Source organism: Aphelocoma coerulescens, unplaced genomic scaffold (assembly GCF_041296385.1).
Source record: "Aphelocoma coerulescens isolate FSJ_1873_10779 unplaced genomic scaffold, UR_Acoe_1.0 HiC_scaffold_375, whole genome shotgun sequence".
Classification (NCBI taxonomy): Eukaryota; Metazoa; Chordata; class Aves; order Passeriformes; family Corvidae; genus Aphelocoma; species Aphelocoma coerulescens.
This window is the reverse complement of record NW_027183718.1, coordinates 54,848-69,985: the sequence shown is the minus strand read 5'-3', so window position 1 is coordinate 69,985 and position 15,138 is coordinate 54,848. Positions and strand designations below refer to the sequence as shown.

General features: G+C 67.2%; 2 protein-coding genes and 1 long non-coding RNA gene across 3 annotated transcripts in view; 1 reads left to right on the top strand and 2 right to left on the bottom strand.

Annotated features, from left to right (window-relative positions):
• Positions 1-2,539: 2,539 nt before the first annotated feature.
• LOC138101636 (protein capicua homolog) lies at positions 2,540-8,893 on the bottom strand. Its single transcript, XM_068999405.1, has 7 exons — positions 8,883-8,893; positions 8,450-8,516; positions 8,145-8,341; positions 6,855-7,006; positions 6,635-6,766; positions 4,848-4,979; positions 2,540-2,881 (listed from the first exon to the last, which is right to left on the bottom strand). The coding sequence occupies exons 1-7, from the start codon at positions 8,891-8,893 to the stop codon at positions 2,598-2,600; spliced, it is 975 nt and encodes a 324-aa protein (XP_068855506.1). The 3' UTR covers positions 2,540-2,597.
• Positions 8,894-12,766: 3,873 nt separating this feature from the next.
• The window catches only part of LOC138101635 (protein capicua homolog), a 17,571-nt gene continuing 15,199 nt past the window's right edge, over positions 12,767-15,138 (top strand). The window contains 2 exon segments of the mRNA XM_068999404.1: positions 12,767-12,781; positions 13,116-13,231. Coding sequence (XP_068855505.1) covers positions 12,767-12,781; positions 13,116-13,231 — 131 coding nt within the window.
• On the bottom strand, positions 13,345-14,360 carry LOC138101632 (uncharacterized). Its single transcript, XR_011147225.1, has 3 exons — positions 14,275-14,360; positions 14,079-14,170; positions 13,345-13,391 (listed from the first exon to the last, which is right to left on the bottom strand). It is a non-coding gene; the product is annotated as an uncharacterized lncRNA (long non-coding RNA).

Sequence of the window (15,138 nt, the reverse complement as noted above, 5' to 3'; positions counted from 1 at the left end):
CCCAGTGACCCCCATCGAGGTGTCCCCAGTGTCCCAGTGCCACCCCTGAGATGTCCACAGGCTGTCCCAGTGTCCCCAGAGTGTCCCAGTGTCCCTCCTGTGGTGTCCCAGTGTCCCCAGAGTGTCCCAGTGTCCCCAGGGTGTCCCAGTGTCTCCCAGTGTCCCTCCTGTGGTGTCCCCAGTGCCCCCAAGGTGTCCCAGTGCCACCGCCATGGTGTCCCCACTGTCTCCCAGTGTCTCCTGAGTGTCCCAGTGCCACCCCTGCGGTGTCCCCAGTGTGTCCCAGTGTCCCCAGGCTGTCCCAGTGTCCCCAGAGTGTCCCAGTGACCCCCCTCGAGGTGTCCCAGTGTCCCCAGAGTGTCCCAGTGACCCCCCTCGAGGTGTCCCGCTGTCCCTGTGCCACCCCTGCGGTGTCCCCAGTGTGTCCCCAGTGTCCCTCCTGTGGTGTTCCAGTGACCCAGTGCCACTGCCGTGGTGTCCCCAGTGTCTCCCAGTGTCCCCAGTGTCTCCCAGTGTCCCCAGGGTGCCCCCGTGTCCCTCCTGTGGTGTCCCAGTGTCTCCCACTGTCCCAGTGCCACCCCTGCAGTGTCCCCAGGGTGTCCCAGTGTCCCCTGAAGGTCCCTGTGCCACCACCGTGGTGTCCTCAGGGTGTCCCAGTGTCCCTCCTGTGGTGTCCCAGTGACCCAGTGCCACCGCCGTGGTGCCCCCAGGGTGTCCCAGTGTCCTCAGGGTGTCCCAGTGTCCCTCCTGTGGCGTCCCAGTGTCCCCTGAGTGTCCCAGTGACCCCCCTCGAGGTGTCCCAGTGTCCCCTGAGTGTCCCAGTGTCCCTCCTGTGGAGTCCCCAGTGTCTCCCAATGTCCCCAGGCTGTCCCAGTGTCCCTCCTGTGGTGTCCTCACTCTCCCCCAGTGTCCCAGTGCCACCGCCGTGGTGTCCCCTGAGTGTCTCCCAGTGTCCCCAGTGTCTCCCAGTGTCCCTCCTGTGGTGTCCCAGTGTCTCCCGAGTGACCCAGTGCCAACGCCGTGGTGTTCCCAGGGTGTCCCAGTGCCCCCAGTGTCTCCCAATGTCCCTCCTGTGGTGTCCCCAGTGTCTCCCACTGTCCCAGTGCCACCCCTGCGGTGTCCCCAGTGTGTCCCAGTGTCCCCAGCGTGTCCCAGTGCCACCACCATGGTGTCCCCAGTGTCTGCTGAGTGACCCAGTGTCCCTCCTGTGGTGTCCCAGTGTCTCCCAGTGTCCCCTGAGGGTGCCAGTGTCCCTCCTGTGGTGTCCCCAGTGTGTCCCAGTGTCCCCTGAAGGTCCCTGTGCCACCGCCGTGGTGTCCCCAGTGTCTCCCAGTGTCCCCTGAGTATCCCCAGTGTCCCTCCTGTGGTGTCCCAGTGTCCCCCAGTGTCCCCAGGGTGTCCCAGTGTCCCCCAGTGTCTCCCAGTGTCCCTCCTGAGTGTCCCCAGGGTGTCCCACTGTCCCTCCTGAGTGTCCCCTGAGGGTCCCAGTGTCCCCCAGTGTCTCCTGAGTGTCCCCAGGGTGTCCCACTGTCCCTCCTCAGTGTCCCCAGTGTCTCCCAGTGTCCCCAGGGTGTCCCAGTGCCACCACCATGGTGTCCCCCAGTGTCTCCCAGTGTCCCCAGGGTGTCCCAGTGTCCCTCCTCAGTGTCCCCAGTGTCTCCAGGGTGTCCCAGTGTCTCTCCTCAGTGTCCCCTGAGGGTCCCAGTGTCTCCCAGTGTCCCCACTGTCCCTCCTGAGTGTCCCCAGGGTGTCCCACTGTCCCTCCTGAGGGTCCCCTGAGGGTCCCAGTGTCTCCCAGTGTCCCCACTGTCCCTCCTGAGTGTCCCCAGGGTGTCCCACTGTCCCTCCTGAGGGTCCCCTGAGGGTCCCAGTGTCTCCCAGTGTCCCTCCTGAGTGTCCCCTAAGGGTCCCAGTGTCCCCCAGTGTCTCCCAGTGTCCCTCCTGAGTGTCCCCAGTGTCCTCCAGGGTGTCCCAGTGCCACCGCCATGGTGTCCCCCAGTGTCTCCCAGTGTCCCCAGGGTGTCCCAGTGTCCCCCAGTGTCCCCAGGGTGTCCCTCCTGAGTGTCCCCAGGGTGTCCCAGTGTCCCTCCTGAGTGCCCCCTAAGGGTCCCAGTGTCTCCCAGTGTCCCCAGTGTCCCTCCTGAGTGCCCCCTAAGGGTCCCAGTGTCTCCCAGTGTCTCCCAGTGTCCCTCCTGAGTGTCCCCTAAGGGTCCCAGTGTCTCCCAGTGTCCCTCCTGAGTGTCCCCTAAGGGTCCCAGTGTCTCCCAGTGTCTCCCAGTGTCCCTCCTGAGTGTCCCCAGTGTCCCCAGGGTGCCGTGCAGGTGCCCCCTCCCTGTCCCCACCTCGTCGCCGTCCCCTTTAAGAAGGGGCGTGGCCCGAGCCCCGCCTCCCGCCCCAGCCAATGGCGGACGGCGACACAAAAACGAGGGGCGGGGCCGAGGCGGCTCCAAAGACTTTTTTCCCATTGTTAAAAGATTCCCGGTCACGTGACCTCGCCCTGGGGCCCCCCCCCGCTCCCCCCCCCCCCAAAAAGGGGGGAGGAGCCAAACAAACCAAAAAAAAAAAAAAAAGGGGGGGGGGCGTGGCCCTGGAATGGCTCAGCGCGCGCCGCCCCCGCCCGCGGGGGGCGAGGGGGGCGTGGCCTCGGCGGAGGGGGCGGGGTCGGAGGACGAGGAGGGCGGGCCCGGATTGGCCGGCGCGGCGGGAGGGGGCGTGGCCTCGGCGGAGGGGGCGGGGCCGTCGGGGTCGGTGGGCGGGGCCGGGTCGGTGGGCGTGGCCGCCTGCATGATCTTCTGGCGCACCTCGCGGATCTTGAGCTGCAGGCACAGCTTGGTCGGGAAAATGTCGGCAAATCGCGACTGGAACGCGGCCGTGGCCTGGGCTGGGGGGCACGGAGACGGACAGAGAGGTCAGCGGCGCTCGGGGGGTGGGCGGGGGGTGGGCGGGGGGTGGTCAGGGGCAGTCAGGGGATGGTCAGGGGCACTTGGGATGGTCAGGGGATGGTCAGGGGCACTTGGGATGGTCAGGGGATGGTCAGGGGATGGTCAGGGAATGGTCAGGGGGAGTCAGGGGATGGTCAGGGGCACTCGGGGGATGGTCGGGGATGGTCAGGGGCACTTGGGGAATGGTCCGGGGCATTCGGGATGGTCAGGGGATGGTCAGGGGGAGTCAGGGGATGGTCAGGGGATGGTCAGCGGCACTCGGGGGATGGTCGGGGGATGGTCACGGGCAGTCAGGGGATGGTCAGGGAATGGTCAGGGGCACTCAGGGGCACTCAGGATGGTCAGGGGCACTCAGGATGGTCAGGGGATGGTCAGGGGATGGTCAGGGGATGGTCAGCGGCACTCGGGGGATGGTCGGGGATGGTCAGGGGCACTTGGGGAATGGTCCGGGGCATTCGGGATGGTCGGGGATGGTCCGGGGCACTCAGGGGATGGTCAGGGGATGGTCAGGGGATGGTCAGGGGATGGTCAGGGGTACTCGGGGGATGGTCAGGGGATGGTCAGGGGATGGTCAGGGGCACTCAGGGGATGGTCCGGGGCACTCGGGATGGTCAGGGGACACAGGGGATGGTCAGGGGATGGTCAGGGGACACAGGGGATGGTCAGGGGATGGTCAGGGGTACTCGGGGGATGGTTGGGGATGGTCAGGGGCAGTCAGGGGATGGTCAGGGGTACTCGGAGGATTGTCCGGGGCATTCGGGAAATGGTCCGGGGCACTCGGGATGGTCAGGGGACACAGGGGATGGTCAGGGGATGGTCAGGGGCCAGGGGCACTTGGGGACACTCAGGGGACACTCAGGGGATGGTCAGGGGGGCTCGGGGACATTCAGGAGATGGTCAGGGACACCTGGGGACACTCAGGGACACTTGGGGACAGTCAGGGGCACTCAGGAGCAGCCAGGGGACACTCAGGGGACACTCAGGGGACAGTCAGGGGTCACTCGGGGTCATGGGACGGGCTGACCCCCCAGACAAAAACCCAGGACAGGACAGAGCGAGGACGGGGACACCGGAACGGCTTTGGGGCACTTCGGGGCCACCCGAGGGGCAGGAGCCGAGTCAGGGGCGTTTTGGGGCCATTCCCGGGGATTTTGGGGCCATTCCCGGGGATTTTGGAGCTCACCCAAGAGGAAGAAGCCACGCTCTGGATTTTGGGATGAGTCAGGGGGATTTTGGGGCAATTTCCAGGGGTTTTGGGGCCACCCGAGGGGCAGGAGCTGAGTCAAGGGCGTTTTGGGGCCATTCCCGGGGATTTTGGGGCAATTTCCGGGGATTTTGGGGCTCACCCAAGAGGAAGAAGCCACGCTCTGGATTTTGGGATGAGTCAGGGGGATTTTGGGGCAATTTCCAGGGGTTTTGGGGCCACCCGAGGGGCAGGAGCCGAGTCAGGGGCGTTTTGGGGCCATTCCCGGGGATTTTGGGGCAATTTCCGGGGATTTTGGGGCTCACCCAAAGGGCAGGAGCTGCGCTCCAGATTTTGGGATGAGTCAGGGGCGTTTTGGGGCCATTCCCGGGGGCGTTTTGGGGCCGTTCCCGGGGGCGTTTTGGGGCCATTCCCAGGGGGGTTTTGGGGCCATTCCCGGGGATTTTGGGGCCATTCCCGGGGGCGTTTTGGGGCCGTTCCCGGGGGGGTTTTGGGGCCATTCCCGGGGGCGTTTTGGGGCCGTTCCCGGGGGCGTTTTGGGGCCATTCCCGGCGGCGTTTTGGGGCCGTTCCCAGGGGGGTTTTGGGGCCATTCCCGGGGATTTTGGGGCCATTCCCGGGGGGGTTTTGGGGCCATTCCCGGGGATTTTGGGGCCATTCCCGGGGGGTTTTGGGGCCATTCCTGGGGATTTTGGGGCTCACCCGAGGGGAAGAAGCCGTGCTCCTGGAAGAGCTGCATCACCAGGGCCCGGCGCTGGTCCAGGGTGCGGCGCAGGGACGAGAACGGGACCTTGTCGTACTCGAGCTCCCCCAAAACGTCCTCACCCTCCCCCCCTGCGGGAAAACGGCGTCAGGGGCGCCCCAAAATTCGGGAATTTGGGGTTTCCCCCCCCCTCCCCTCCCCAATTCCCCAAAATTCCCCTCAGTTCTGGGGTTTCCCAAAATTTCACTGTTCTCTCCCTGCTCGTTTTGCGTTTCCCTTCCCCACATCTCGGGGTGCTCCCCCAGACCCAATTTTGGGGCGTTTTCCCCAGATATTTTGGGGTTTCCCCCCCAGATTTCGGCGCTCCCCCAGCCCCAATTTCGGGCCGTCTCCCCCAGATATTTTGGGGTTTCTCCCCCCAGATTTCAGGGGGGTCCCCAGCCCCAATTTTGGGGCATTCCCCCCGGATATTTTGGGGTTTCTCCCCCCACGCTTTGGTGCTCCCCCAGACCCAATTTCGGGACATTTCCCCCCGGATATTTTGAGGTTTCTCCCGCAAGATTTCGCTGCTCCCCCAGCCCCAATTTCGGGACATTTCCCCCCGGATATTTTGGGGTTTCTCCCCCAAGATTTCGCTGCTCCCCCAGCCCCAATTCTGGGGCGTTTCCCCCAGATATTTTGGGGTTGCTCTGTCAGCATTTTGGGGTTTCTTCCCCCACATTTTGGGGTAGTCCCCAGCCCCAATTTTGGGGCATTCCCCCCGGATATTTTGGGGTTTCTCCCCGCAGATTTCGGCGCTCCCCCAGACCCAATTTCGGGGCGTTTTCCCCTGGATATTTTGGGGTTTCTCCCCCCCGATTTCGCCGCTCCCCCAGCCCCAATTTTGGGCCGTTTCCCTCGGATATTTTGGGGTTTCTCCCCCCCGATTTCGCTGCTCCCCCAGCCCCAATTTTGGGCCATTTCCCCCGGATATTTTGGGGTTTCTCCCCCCAGGCTCCAGCACTCCCCCAGACCCAATTTTGGGCCGTTTCCCCCGGACATTTTGGGGTTTCTCCCCCCAGATTTCAGGGGGGTCCCCAGCCCCAATTTCGGGACATTTCCCCCCAGATATTTTGGGGTTTCTCCCCCCCCGATTTCACACTCCCCCAGCCCCAATTCCGGGGTGTTTCCCCCAGATATTTTGGGGTTGCTCTGTCAGCATTTTGGGGTTTCTTCCCCCACATTTTGGGGTAGTCCCCAGCCCCAATTTTGGGGCATTCCCCCCGGATATTTTGGGGTTTCTCCCCCCAGATTTCGGCGCTCCCCCAGCCCTAATTTCGGGGCATTCCCCCCGGATATTTTGGGGTTTCTCCCCCCCGATTTCACCGCTCCCCCAGCCCCAATTTTGGGCCGTTTCCCCCCGGATATTTTGGGGTTTCTCCCCCCAGATTTCGGCGCTCCCCAGCCCCAATTCCGGGGCGTTTCCCCCCAGATATTTTGGGGTTTCTCCCCCCCGATTTCACACTCCCCCAGCCCCAATTCCGGGGTGTTTCCCCCCAGATATTTTGGGGTTTCTCCCCCCAGATTTCAGGGGGGTCCCCAGCCCCAATTTTGGGGCATTCCCCCCGGATACTTTGGGGTTTCTCCCCCCAGATTTCGGCGCTCCCCCAGCCCCAATTTCGGGACATTTCCCCCCAGATATTTTGGGGTTTCTCCCCCCCAATTTCGCCGCTCCCCCAGCCCCAATTCCAGGCCCTTTTTCCCCCCCCCCCCTCCCCATTTCGGGGTCCCCGCCCCCCCCCCTCACCGGGCCTCTCGAAGGTGAAGATGTCGCCCTCGCATTTGGCGCTTTTGGGGGTGGTGGGGTCGGAGCCGCAGCTCGAGCGGCGCCGCAGCTTCCGCTTGGGCGAGGAGGGGTCGTCCCCGCCCGGCTCCAGCTCTGGGGACAGCGCGGGGTCAGCGGGGTCACGGGGGGGTCACGGGGGGGTCACGGGGGGGTCACGGGGGGGTCAGAGGTCAGGGGTCACCTGTGGAGTTCTTGCGCTTCTTGCGGTAACTGCCCAGGATGGTCCGGGGGGAGGTGGCCAGGGCCTGCAGGGTGGGGGAGGGGAGCACCTCCTCGGGCCGGAACTCGGGGAGCTCCGCGAAGCGCTCCTCGAAATCCACCTCCGACAGCACCCTGGGGGGGCGAGAGCCCGGCCACTGACCCCAAAATCACCCCAAAATCACCCCAAAATCACCCCAAAACCGCCCTAAATACCCCCAAAATCACACTGACCCCAAAACCCCCCGGGGGCTCCTCGAAATCCACCTCCGACAGCACCCTGGGGGGCGAGAGCCCGGCCACTGACCCCAAAATCACCCCAAAATCACCCCAAAATCACCCCAAAACCGCCCTAAATACCCCCAAAATCACACTGACCCCAAAACCCCCCGGGGGCTCCTCGAAATCCACCTCCGACAGCACCCTGGGGGGTGAGAGCCCGGCCACTGACCCCAAAATCGCCCCAAAATCACCCCAAAACTGCTCTAAATAGCCCCAAAATCACACTGACCCCAAAAACCGCCCCAAAACCACCCCAAAACCGCCCTAAATACCCCCAAAATCACAGGCAGACCCCAAAACCCCCCAGGGGCTCCTCGAAATCCACCTCCGACAGCACCCTGGGGGGTGAGAGCCCGGCCACTGACCCCAAAATCACCCCAAAACCGCCCTAAATACCCCCAAAATCACACAGACCCCAATAACCCCCCGGGGGCTCCTCGAAATCCACCTCTGACAGCACCCTGGGGGGCGAGAGCCCGGCCACTGACCCCAAAATCACCCCAAAACTGCTCTAAATAGCCCCAAAATCACACTGACCCCAAAAACCGCCCTAAATAACCCCAAAATCACACAGGCAGACCCCAGCGACCCCAAAACCACCCCAAAACCCCCCAAATCACACGGACAAACGCCACTGACATTAAAACCACCCTAAATACCCCCAAAATCACAGGCAGACCCCAAAACCCCCCGGGGGCTCCTCGAAATCCACCTCTGACAGCACCCGGGGCTGGGGAACCTCCTCAGGGACCCCAAAACCACCCAGAAATGCCCCAAAAACACCCCTGGGACACCCCCTCCCCCAATAACCCCCCCAGGGACCCCAAAAATACCCCAAAAACACCCCCCAGACACCCCCACCCCCCAATAACCCCCCCAGGGACCCCAAGACTGCCCAAAAATACCCCAAAAACACCCCGCGGACACCCCCTCCCCCAATAACCCCCCCCAGGGACCCCCAGGCCGCGCCCCCCGCCCCTCCCCCACTCACTTGTCCACCGAGTCGAAGGTTTTTTTGAGGGGGGGGGGTCGCAGCTTCGCCTTCTTGGCCCCGCCCTCGGCGGGGGGAGGGGCCGGTGGGGGAGGGGCGGCGCGGGGGGGCCCCTCGGGGGCGGCGGGGGGGGAGGGGGCGGTGGAGGAGGGGCCGGCGGGGGGCGTGGCCGCGGGGGGCGGGGCCCAGCGCTCCGCCTGCGGGGGGGGGAGGGGAGGGGAAAGGGTGATTAGCACGTTAATTAAGGGTCGGGGGGGGGGGGGGGGCGAATAACGATGGGGGGGGGGGGAGGGGCCGGCACTCACCGGGTCGGGGGGGGCGGGGCTGGGCGGCCCCTCCCCCACGGGGTCCCGCTGGCTCCAGGCCTCGGCGCTGGGGGGGGGAGGGGGGGGTCCGCGGCGGGTGGGGGAGGGGCGGCGGCGTCCCAGTCGCCGGCGGGGGGGAGGGGGCGGCGGTGGGGGAGGGGAGGAGGAGGAGGGGGGAGGGGCGGGGTCCGGCGGAGGGGGGCGGGGCGGGTCCGGAGGGGGGCGGGGCGGCCCCTCCCCTCCCCCCACGGGGATGGTGGCCAGGGCGGCCTTGACCTTCTGGGGGGGCTTCGGGGGGGGGGCGGGGCGGGCGCGGGGGGAAGGGCAGGGGGGCTGCGGGGAGAGGGGGAGGGGTGAGGGGGCGGGGCCGGGCCACGCCCCCTCGTTTGCAAAGCCGCATTAAAGTTCATTGGCCCCCCCACGTGTCAATCACCCCGCGCTCATTTGCATAATGCAGCCCTGCTCCTCCAGAGCCCCGCCCACTGCGTTAAGCCCCCTCCCCTTTAAACCCCTCACACCCCTTTAAGCCCCTCCCCCTTTAAGCCCCTCCAACCTCTTTAAGCCCCTCCCACTTTTAAAGCCCCTCCCACCCCTTTAAGCCCCTCCCCCTTTAAGCCCCCTAAGCCCCTCCCCCTTTAAGCCCCTCCCCCCTGCTTCAAGCCCCTCCCCCTGCTTTAAGCCCCACCCACCCCTTTAAGCCCCTCCCACCCTTTAAGCCCCTCCCACCCTTTAAGCCCCTCCCCCTCTTTAAGCCCCCCTTTAAGCCCCTCCCCCTTTAAGCCCCTCCCACCCCTTTAAGCCCCTCCCCCTCTTTAAGCCCCCTGCTTTAAGCCCCTCCCCTGCTTTAACCCCCCCCTTTAAGCCCCTCCCCCTTTAAGCCCCTCCCCTTCCACAAGCCCCTCTCCAGACCACGCCCCCACCCCAAAGCTCCTCCCACCCGGCCCCGCCCCCCTTTAGGCCCCGCCCCCTCTCGGCCCCTCCCCCCGTACCTGCGGCCCCCGGGGTGGGGGCGGGGCCGGCCTTGGGCAGGATGGGCGGGGCCGGGGGGGCGGAGCCAGCCACGCTGTAGACCAATCCGGGCGCGGGGGCGGGGCCGGGGGCGGGGCCGGGCCCCCCGGGGTAGATGGCGGCCAGGACGGGACCCCCCGAGCTGGGGGGGGGCAGCTGGGGGGGGGGCAGGGCCGAGACCCCCACGGGGGCGGGGGCCAGCAGGGACCCCTGGCCTGGGGGTGGGGGGTGGGGGGAGTGAGGGGGGGGGGAGCCAGAGAGACCCCAAAAACCCCCCCGGGAACTGCCCGGGACCCCCGGAGCGGCCCCAGAATCACCCCGGGGACCCCAAACCAGCCCGAAATGACCCCAGAATCACCCCGGGGACCCCAAACCAGCCCGAAATGACCCCAGAACCACCCCGGGGACCCCAAACCAGCCCGAAATGACCCCAGAACCACCCCGGGGACCCCAAACCAGCCCGAAATGACCCCAGAATCACCCCGGGGACCCCAAACCAGCCCGAAATGACCCCAGAACCACCCCGGGGACCCCAAACCAGCCCGAAATGACCCCAGAACCACCCCGGGGACCCCAAACCAGCCCGAAATGACCCCAGAACCACCCTGGGGACCCCAAACCAGCCCGAAATGACCCCAGAATCACCCCGGGGACCCCAAACCAGCCCGAAATGACCCCAGAATCACCCCGGGGACCCCCAAAGCATCCCCAAATTAACCCCAAACCACCCCATCACCCCCAAATGGCCCCCGAACCACCCCAATCACCCCCAAATTACCCCAGACCACCCCCATCACCCCTAAACCGCTCCCAAATGACCCCAAAATCACCCCGGTGAACCCCAAACCACCCCAATGACCCCTAAATGACCCAAAACCACCCCAATGACCCTGAACTGACCCCAAAATCACCCCAGGGATCCCTGAACCACCCCCATCACCCCTAAACCTCTCCTAAACGACCCCAAAATCACCCCAGGGACCCCCAAACCATGGCAATGACCCCTAAATGACCCCAAACCACCCCAGGGACCCCTCAATGACTCCAAACCCCCCCCAAACCACCCCAATGACCCCTAAATGACCCCAAACCCCCCCAAAACCACCCCAATGACCCCTCAATGACCCCAACCCCCCCCAAACCCCCCCAAACCACCCCAATGACCCCTCAATGACCCCAAACCCCCCCAAACCCCCCAAAATCACCCCAATGACCCCTCAATGACCCCAAACCCCCCCAAAACCACCCCCAATGACCCCTAAATCGCCCCAGGGACCCCCAAAACCACCCCAATGACCCCTCAATGGCCCCTCAATGACCCCAACCCCCCCCAAAACCACCCCAATGACCCCTCAATGACCCCAACCCCCCCAAAACCACCCCAATGACCCCTCAATGACCCCAACCCCCCCAAAACCACCCCAATGACCCCTAAATGACCCCAAACCCCCCCAAACCACCCAAAATCACCCCAATGACCCCTCAATGACCCCAACCCCCCCCCAACCACCCCAATGGCCCCTCAATGACCCCAAACCCCCCCAACCCCCCCCAATGACCCCTAAATCGCCCCAGGGACCCCCAAAACCACCCCAATGACCCCTCAATGGCCCCTCAATGACCCCAACCCCCCCCAAAACCACCCCAATGACCCCTCAATGACCCCAACCCCCCCCAAACCCCCCAAAATCACCCCAATGACCCTTCAATGACCCCAAGCCCCCCCAAACCCCTCCAATGACCCCTAAATCGCCCCAGGGACCCCCAAAACCACCCCCAATGACCCCTCAATGACCCCAAACCCCCCCAAACCACCCCCAATGACCCCTCAATGACCCCAAACCCCCCCAAACCCCCCAAAATCACCCCAATGACCCCTCAATGACCCCAAACCCCCCCAATGACCCCTAAATCGCCCCAGGGACCCCCAAAACCACCCCAATGACCCCTCAATGACCCCAAACCCCCCCCCCAAACCCCCCCCAAACCCCCGAAAATCACCCCAATGACCCCTCAATGACCCCAAACCCCCCCCAACCCCCCCCCAATGACCCCCCCCAGCCCCCCGTGCCCGCACTCACCGGGCAGCAGCGGCTGCACCAGGGCCCCCCCCGGGCCCAGGGCGGTGAAGCCCAGCACGGGGGGGGGCTGCACGAAGGCGGCGGCCGGGGGGGGCGCGGGGGGCGCGGCGGGGGGGGGAGGGGCGGGGTGCACGTAGGCGATGCGGGCGGGGGGCAGCAGCACCTTGGGGGGGGGCGCGGGGGCCCCCCCCTGCCCCCGCCCCGGGGCTGCCGGGGGGCACGAGGGGCACCGGGGCTGAGCTGGATGATCTGGGGGGGCACAAATGGGGGGGGGGGGGGGTCAGATCGGGGGGGTGGGGGAGGGGGTGAAAGGGGGGTGGGGGGAGGGGCGCGTACCTTGCCGGGGGGAGGGGCGGCGCCGGGGGTCCCGAACGGGGTCAGGGCAGGGCCGGGGGGGGCCACGGGCACCAGAACCTTCCCCGGGAGCAGCGGCGCGGGGGGAGGGGGCTGCCCTGGGGGGGAGGCCTGGGCTGGGGGGGGGGGGCACGGGACGGGGGGGGGGGGTCAGGCAGGTGGAGACCCCCCCCCCAGAGAGCCCCCCCAGAACTCCATGGAGTCCCCAGAGACCCCCCAGAAACGGCCCAAAGACCCCCAAAACTTCTTACAGACACCCCCAGACCCCCTTATCCCATAAAAACCCCCCAGAGACCCCCCCAGAGACCCCCAAAACTCCATAGAGACCCCCCAGAGACCCCCCAGAGACCCCCCAAAACTCCATGGAGACCTCCACAGACCCTCCAGAAACCCCCCCAGGGACCCCCCATAGACCCCCAAAACTCCATAGAGACCCCCCTGAGATCCCAAACCTCCACAGAGACCCCCCAGAGACCTCCCCATCCCACAGAGACCCCCCTGAGATTCCCCCCAGATACCCCAAATCCCCATGGAGACCCCCCAGGGACCCCCAAAACTCCAGAGAGACCCCCCCAGAGACCCCCCCCATCCCATAGAGACCCCCCCAGAGACTCCCGCAGAGACCCCCGCCCCCAGCCCCCCAAACCCCCTCCCCCGCCCCTCCCCCCCCCCCGGGTACCTTTGGGGGCGCAGCCGCCGGAGCCCCCCGCGGGGGGGGGAGGGGCCTTTCCGTTCTGGGGTGGGGGAAGGGCGAAGTGCAGCGGGGGGGCGCCGGGGGGGGGCTGGGCGGCGCCGGGGGGGGGGTTGGGGGGTCCCGGTGGGGGGGGGGTTGGGGGCGGCGGCCTTGCCGTGGGGGAGGGGCAGGGTGGGCAGGATGTACTGCACCTGCGTGATGCCCAGGGGGAGGGGCCCGTTGGGGGGGGGGCGCGGCCCCTCCCCCCGCCCCTCCCCCTCCCCCCACCGCCGCCCCCCCCCGGCCCCCCCGGCCCCCCCCGCCCCTCCCCCGCCCGGGGGCTGCGCCAGGAGCTGCACGGGGGGGTGGGGGGAGGGGAGCAGCGCCACCGAGGGGGGAGGGGCGGGAGGGGGAGGAGGGCCCGGCCCCCCCCCGCCGCCCCCCCCCGCGCCGCAGCCCCCCAGCACCAGGTTGGCCACGACCCCTCCCCCGCCCCCCGCGGCCGCCGGAGGGGGGGGGAGGGGCTTGGGTCCCGCGGCGGGGGGGGGAGGGGCGGGCCCGGGGCGCAGCGGGGGGGGGGCCGCTCCCCCCCGGGGGGGCCGCCGAGCCGCCCCCTCCCCCCACGCCCAGCCCCCCCTCGGCGCTCTCGGCCCGTTTGCGGCGGGGGTGGGGCGCGGGGGGGGCCCCCTCGAAGCGCTTGGGGGGGGCGGGGGGCGGCCCCTTGTAGGGGGAGGGGCCGGGGGGCGGCTCGGGGGGGCCCGGGGGGGGCTCCAGCTCCGGGGGGGGGGCGGGGCGGCGCCGGCGGGAACAGCCTCCGGGGGGGGGCCTGGGGGAGGGGAAAAGGGGGGGGGGGGCGGTGGTGAGGGGCTGGGACCCCCGGAGGGACCCCCCGCCCCAAAGAGCCCCCCCAGAACCACAGAGCCCCCCCCAGACTCAGAGAGACCCCCCAGACCCACAGAGACCCCCCAGACTCACTGAGACCCCCCAGACTCACAGAGACCCCCCCTGCCCCACAGACACCCCCAGACTCAGAGACCCCTCCCCCAGCCCCACAGAGACCCCCCAGTTCCACAAAGCCCCCCTAGACCCACAGAGACCCCTCCCCCTGCCCCACAGACACCCCCAGACCCACAGAGCCCCCCTTGCCCAGCCCCCCAGCCCCAGAGCCCCCCCAGCCCCACCGAGCCCCCTGCCCAGCCCCTCAGCCCCACAGAATCCCCCCTGCCCAGCCCCACAGAGCCCCCCTAGCCCCACCGAGCTCCCTCCCCCAGCCCCACAGAGCCCCCCCAGACTCACTGAGACCCCCCAGCCCCACCGAGCCCCCTGCCCAGCCCCACAGACACCCCCTCCCCCAGCCCCACAGAACCCCCCCTGCACAGCCCCCCAGCCCCACCGAGCCCCCTGCCCAGCCCCTCAGCCCCACTGAGCCCCCTCCCCAGCCCCACAGAGCCCCCCCAGACTCACTGAGACCCCCCAGCCCCACCGAGCCCCCTGCCCACCCCCCCAGCCCCACCTTGTCCCCCCCCTCGCCGTCGCTCTCGCTGTCGCTCACTCGCTCCTTGCACTTGAGGTCGATGTCGGGAGGGGGAGGGGCGAACCCGTCATCTGTGGGGGGGGGTCATGGAGGGGGTCATGAGAGAAGGGGGGGGGGGGGTCTCGGGACCCCTCGGGAGATTTTGGGGTGCGGGGCGGGGGGGGTGTGGCGTCACCGATGACGTCATCGTCGCCCTCCTCCTCGCAGATCACCATGCGCTCCTCGTCGCTCGTCATCTCCTCGCTCTGCGCCCGGGGGGGGGGCGGGGGGCGCGGCCGGGGGGCCGGGGGGGCCCGGCCCGGGCGGGGGGGGGGCGCGTACGGACCCCCCTTGGGACCCCCCGAACGGGGCCGGCCCTGCGCACAGCTGGGGGGGGGGGGGGGAAAGGGGGTGAATGCGGAGACCCCCCGCCCCCAAAATCCCCCCAAAAATGCCCAAATCTGCAGCTTGGGGGGGCCTGAAATTCCCCGGAATCTCCCCAAAATCCCCCCCAAAAAATGCCCAAATCTGCAGCTCGGGGGGGGCCTGAAATCCCCCAAAATCTCCCCAAAATCCCCAAATCCGCAGCTCAGGGGGCCCAAAACCCCCCCGAAATCTCCCCAAAATACCCCCCAAAAAATGCCCAAATCTGCAGCTCGAGGGGGCCTGAAATTCCCTGAAATCTCCCCGAAATCCCCCCCAAAAAATCCCCAAATCTGCAGCTCAGGGGGGCCCAAAAGTCCCCGAAATCTCCCCAAAATCTCCCCAAAAATCCCCAAATCCGCAGCTTAGGGGGGCCCGAAACCCCCCAAAATCTCCCCCAAAATCCCCAAATCTGCAGCTCAGGGGGACCCAAAGTCCCCAAAACCCCCCCAAAATCCCCAGATCCGCAGCACAGGGAACCCAAAACCCCCTAAAACACCCCAAAAATCCCCAAATCTGCAACTCAGCGGGGCCCGAAACCCCCCAAAACCTCCCCAAAAAACCCCAAATCTGCAGCTCAGAGGAGTCCCAAAACCCCCCAAAATCCCCCCAAAATCCCCAAATCCGCAGCTCAGGA

Excerpts from the sequence above, each read along its gene's own strand:
- LOC138101636 (XM_068999405.1), bottom strand. Across the intron at positions 6,767-6,854 it reads GAAGCGCAAGAACTCCACAG|AGCTGGAGCCGGGCGGGGAC; the intron begins GTGACCCCTGAC and ends CGCTGTCCCCAG. Across the intron at positions 2,882-4,847 it reads GCACGGCTTCTTCCCCTCGG|CCCAGGCCACGGCCGCGTTC; the intron begins GTGAGCCCCAAA and ends CGTGCCCCCCAG.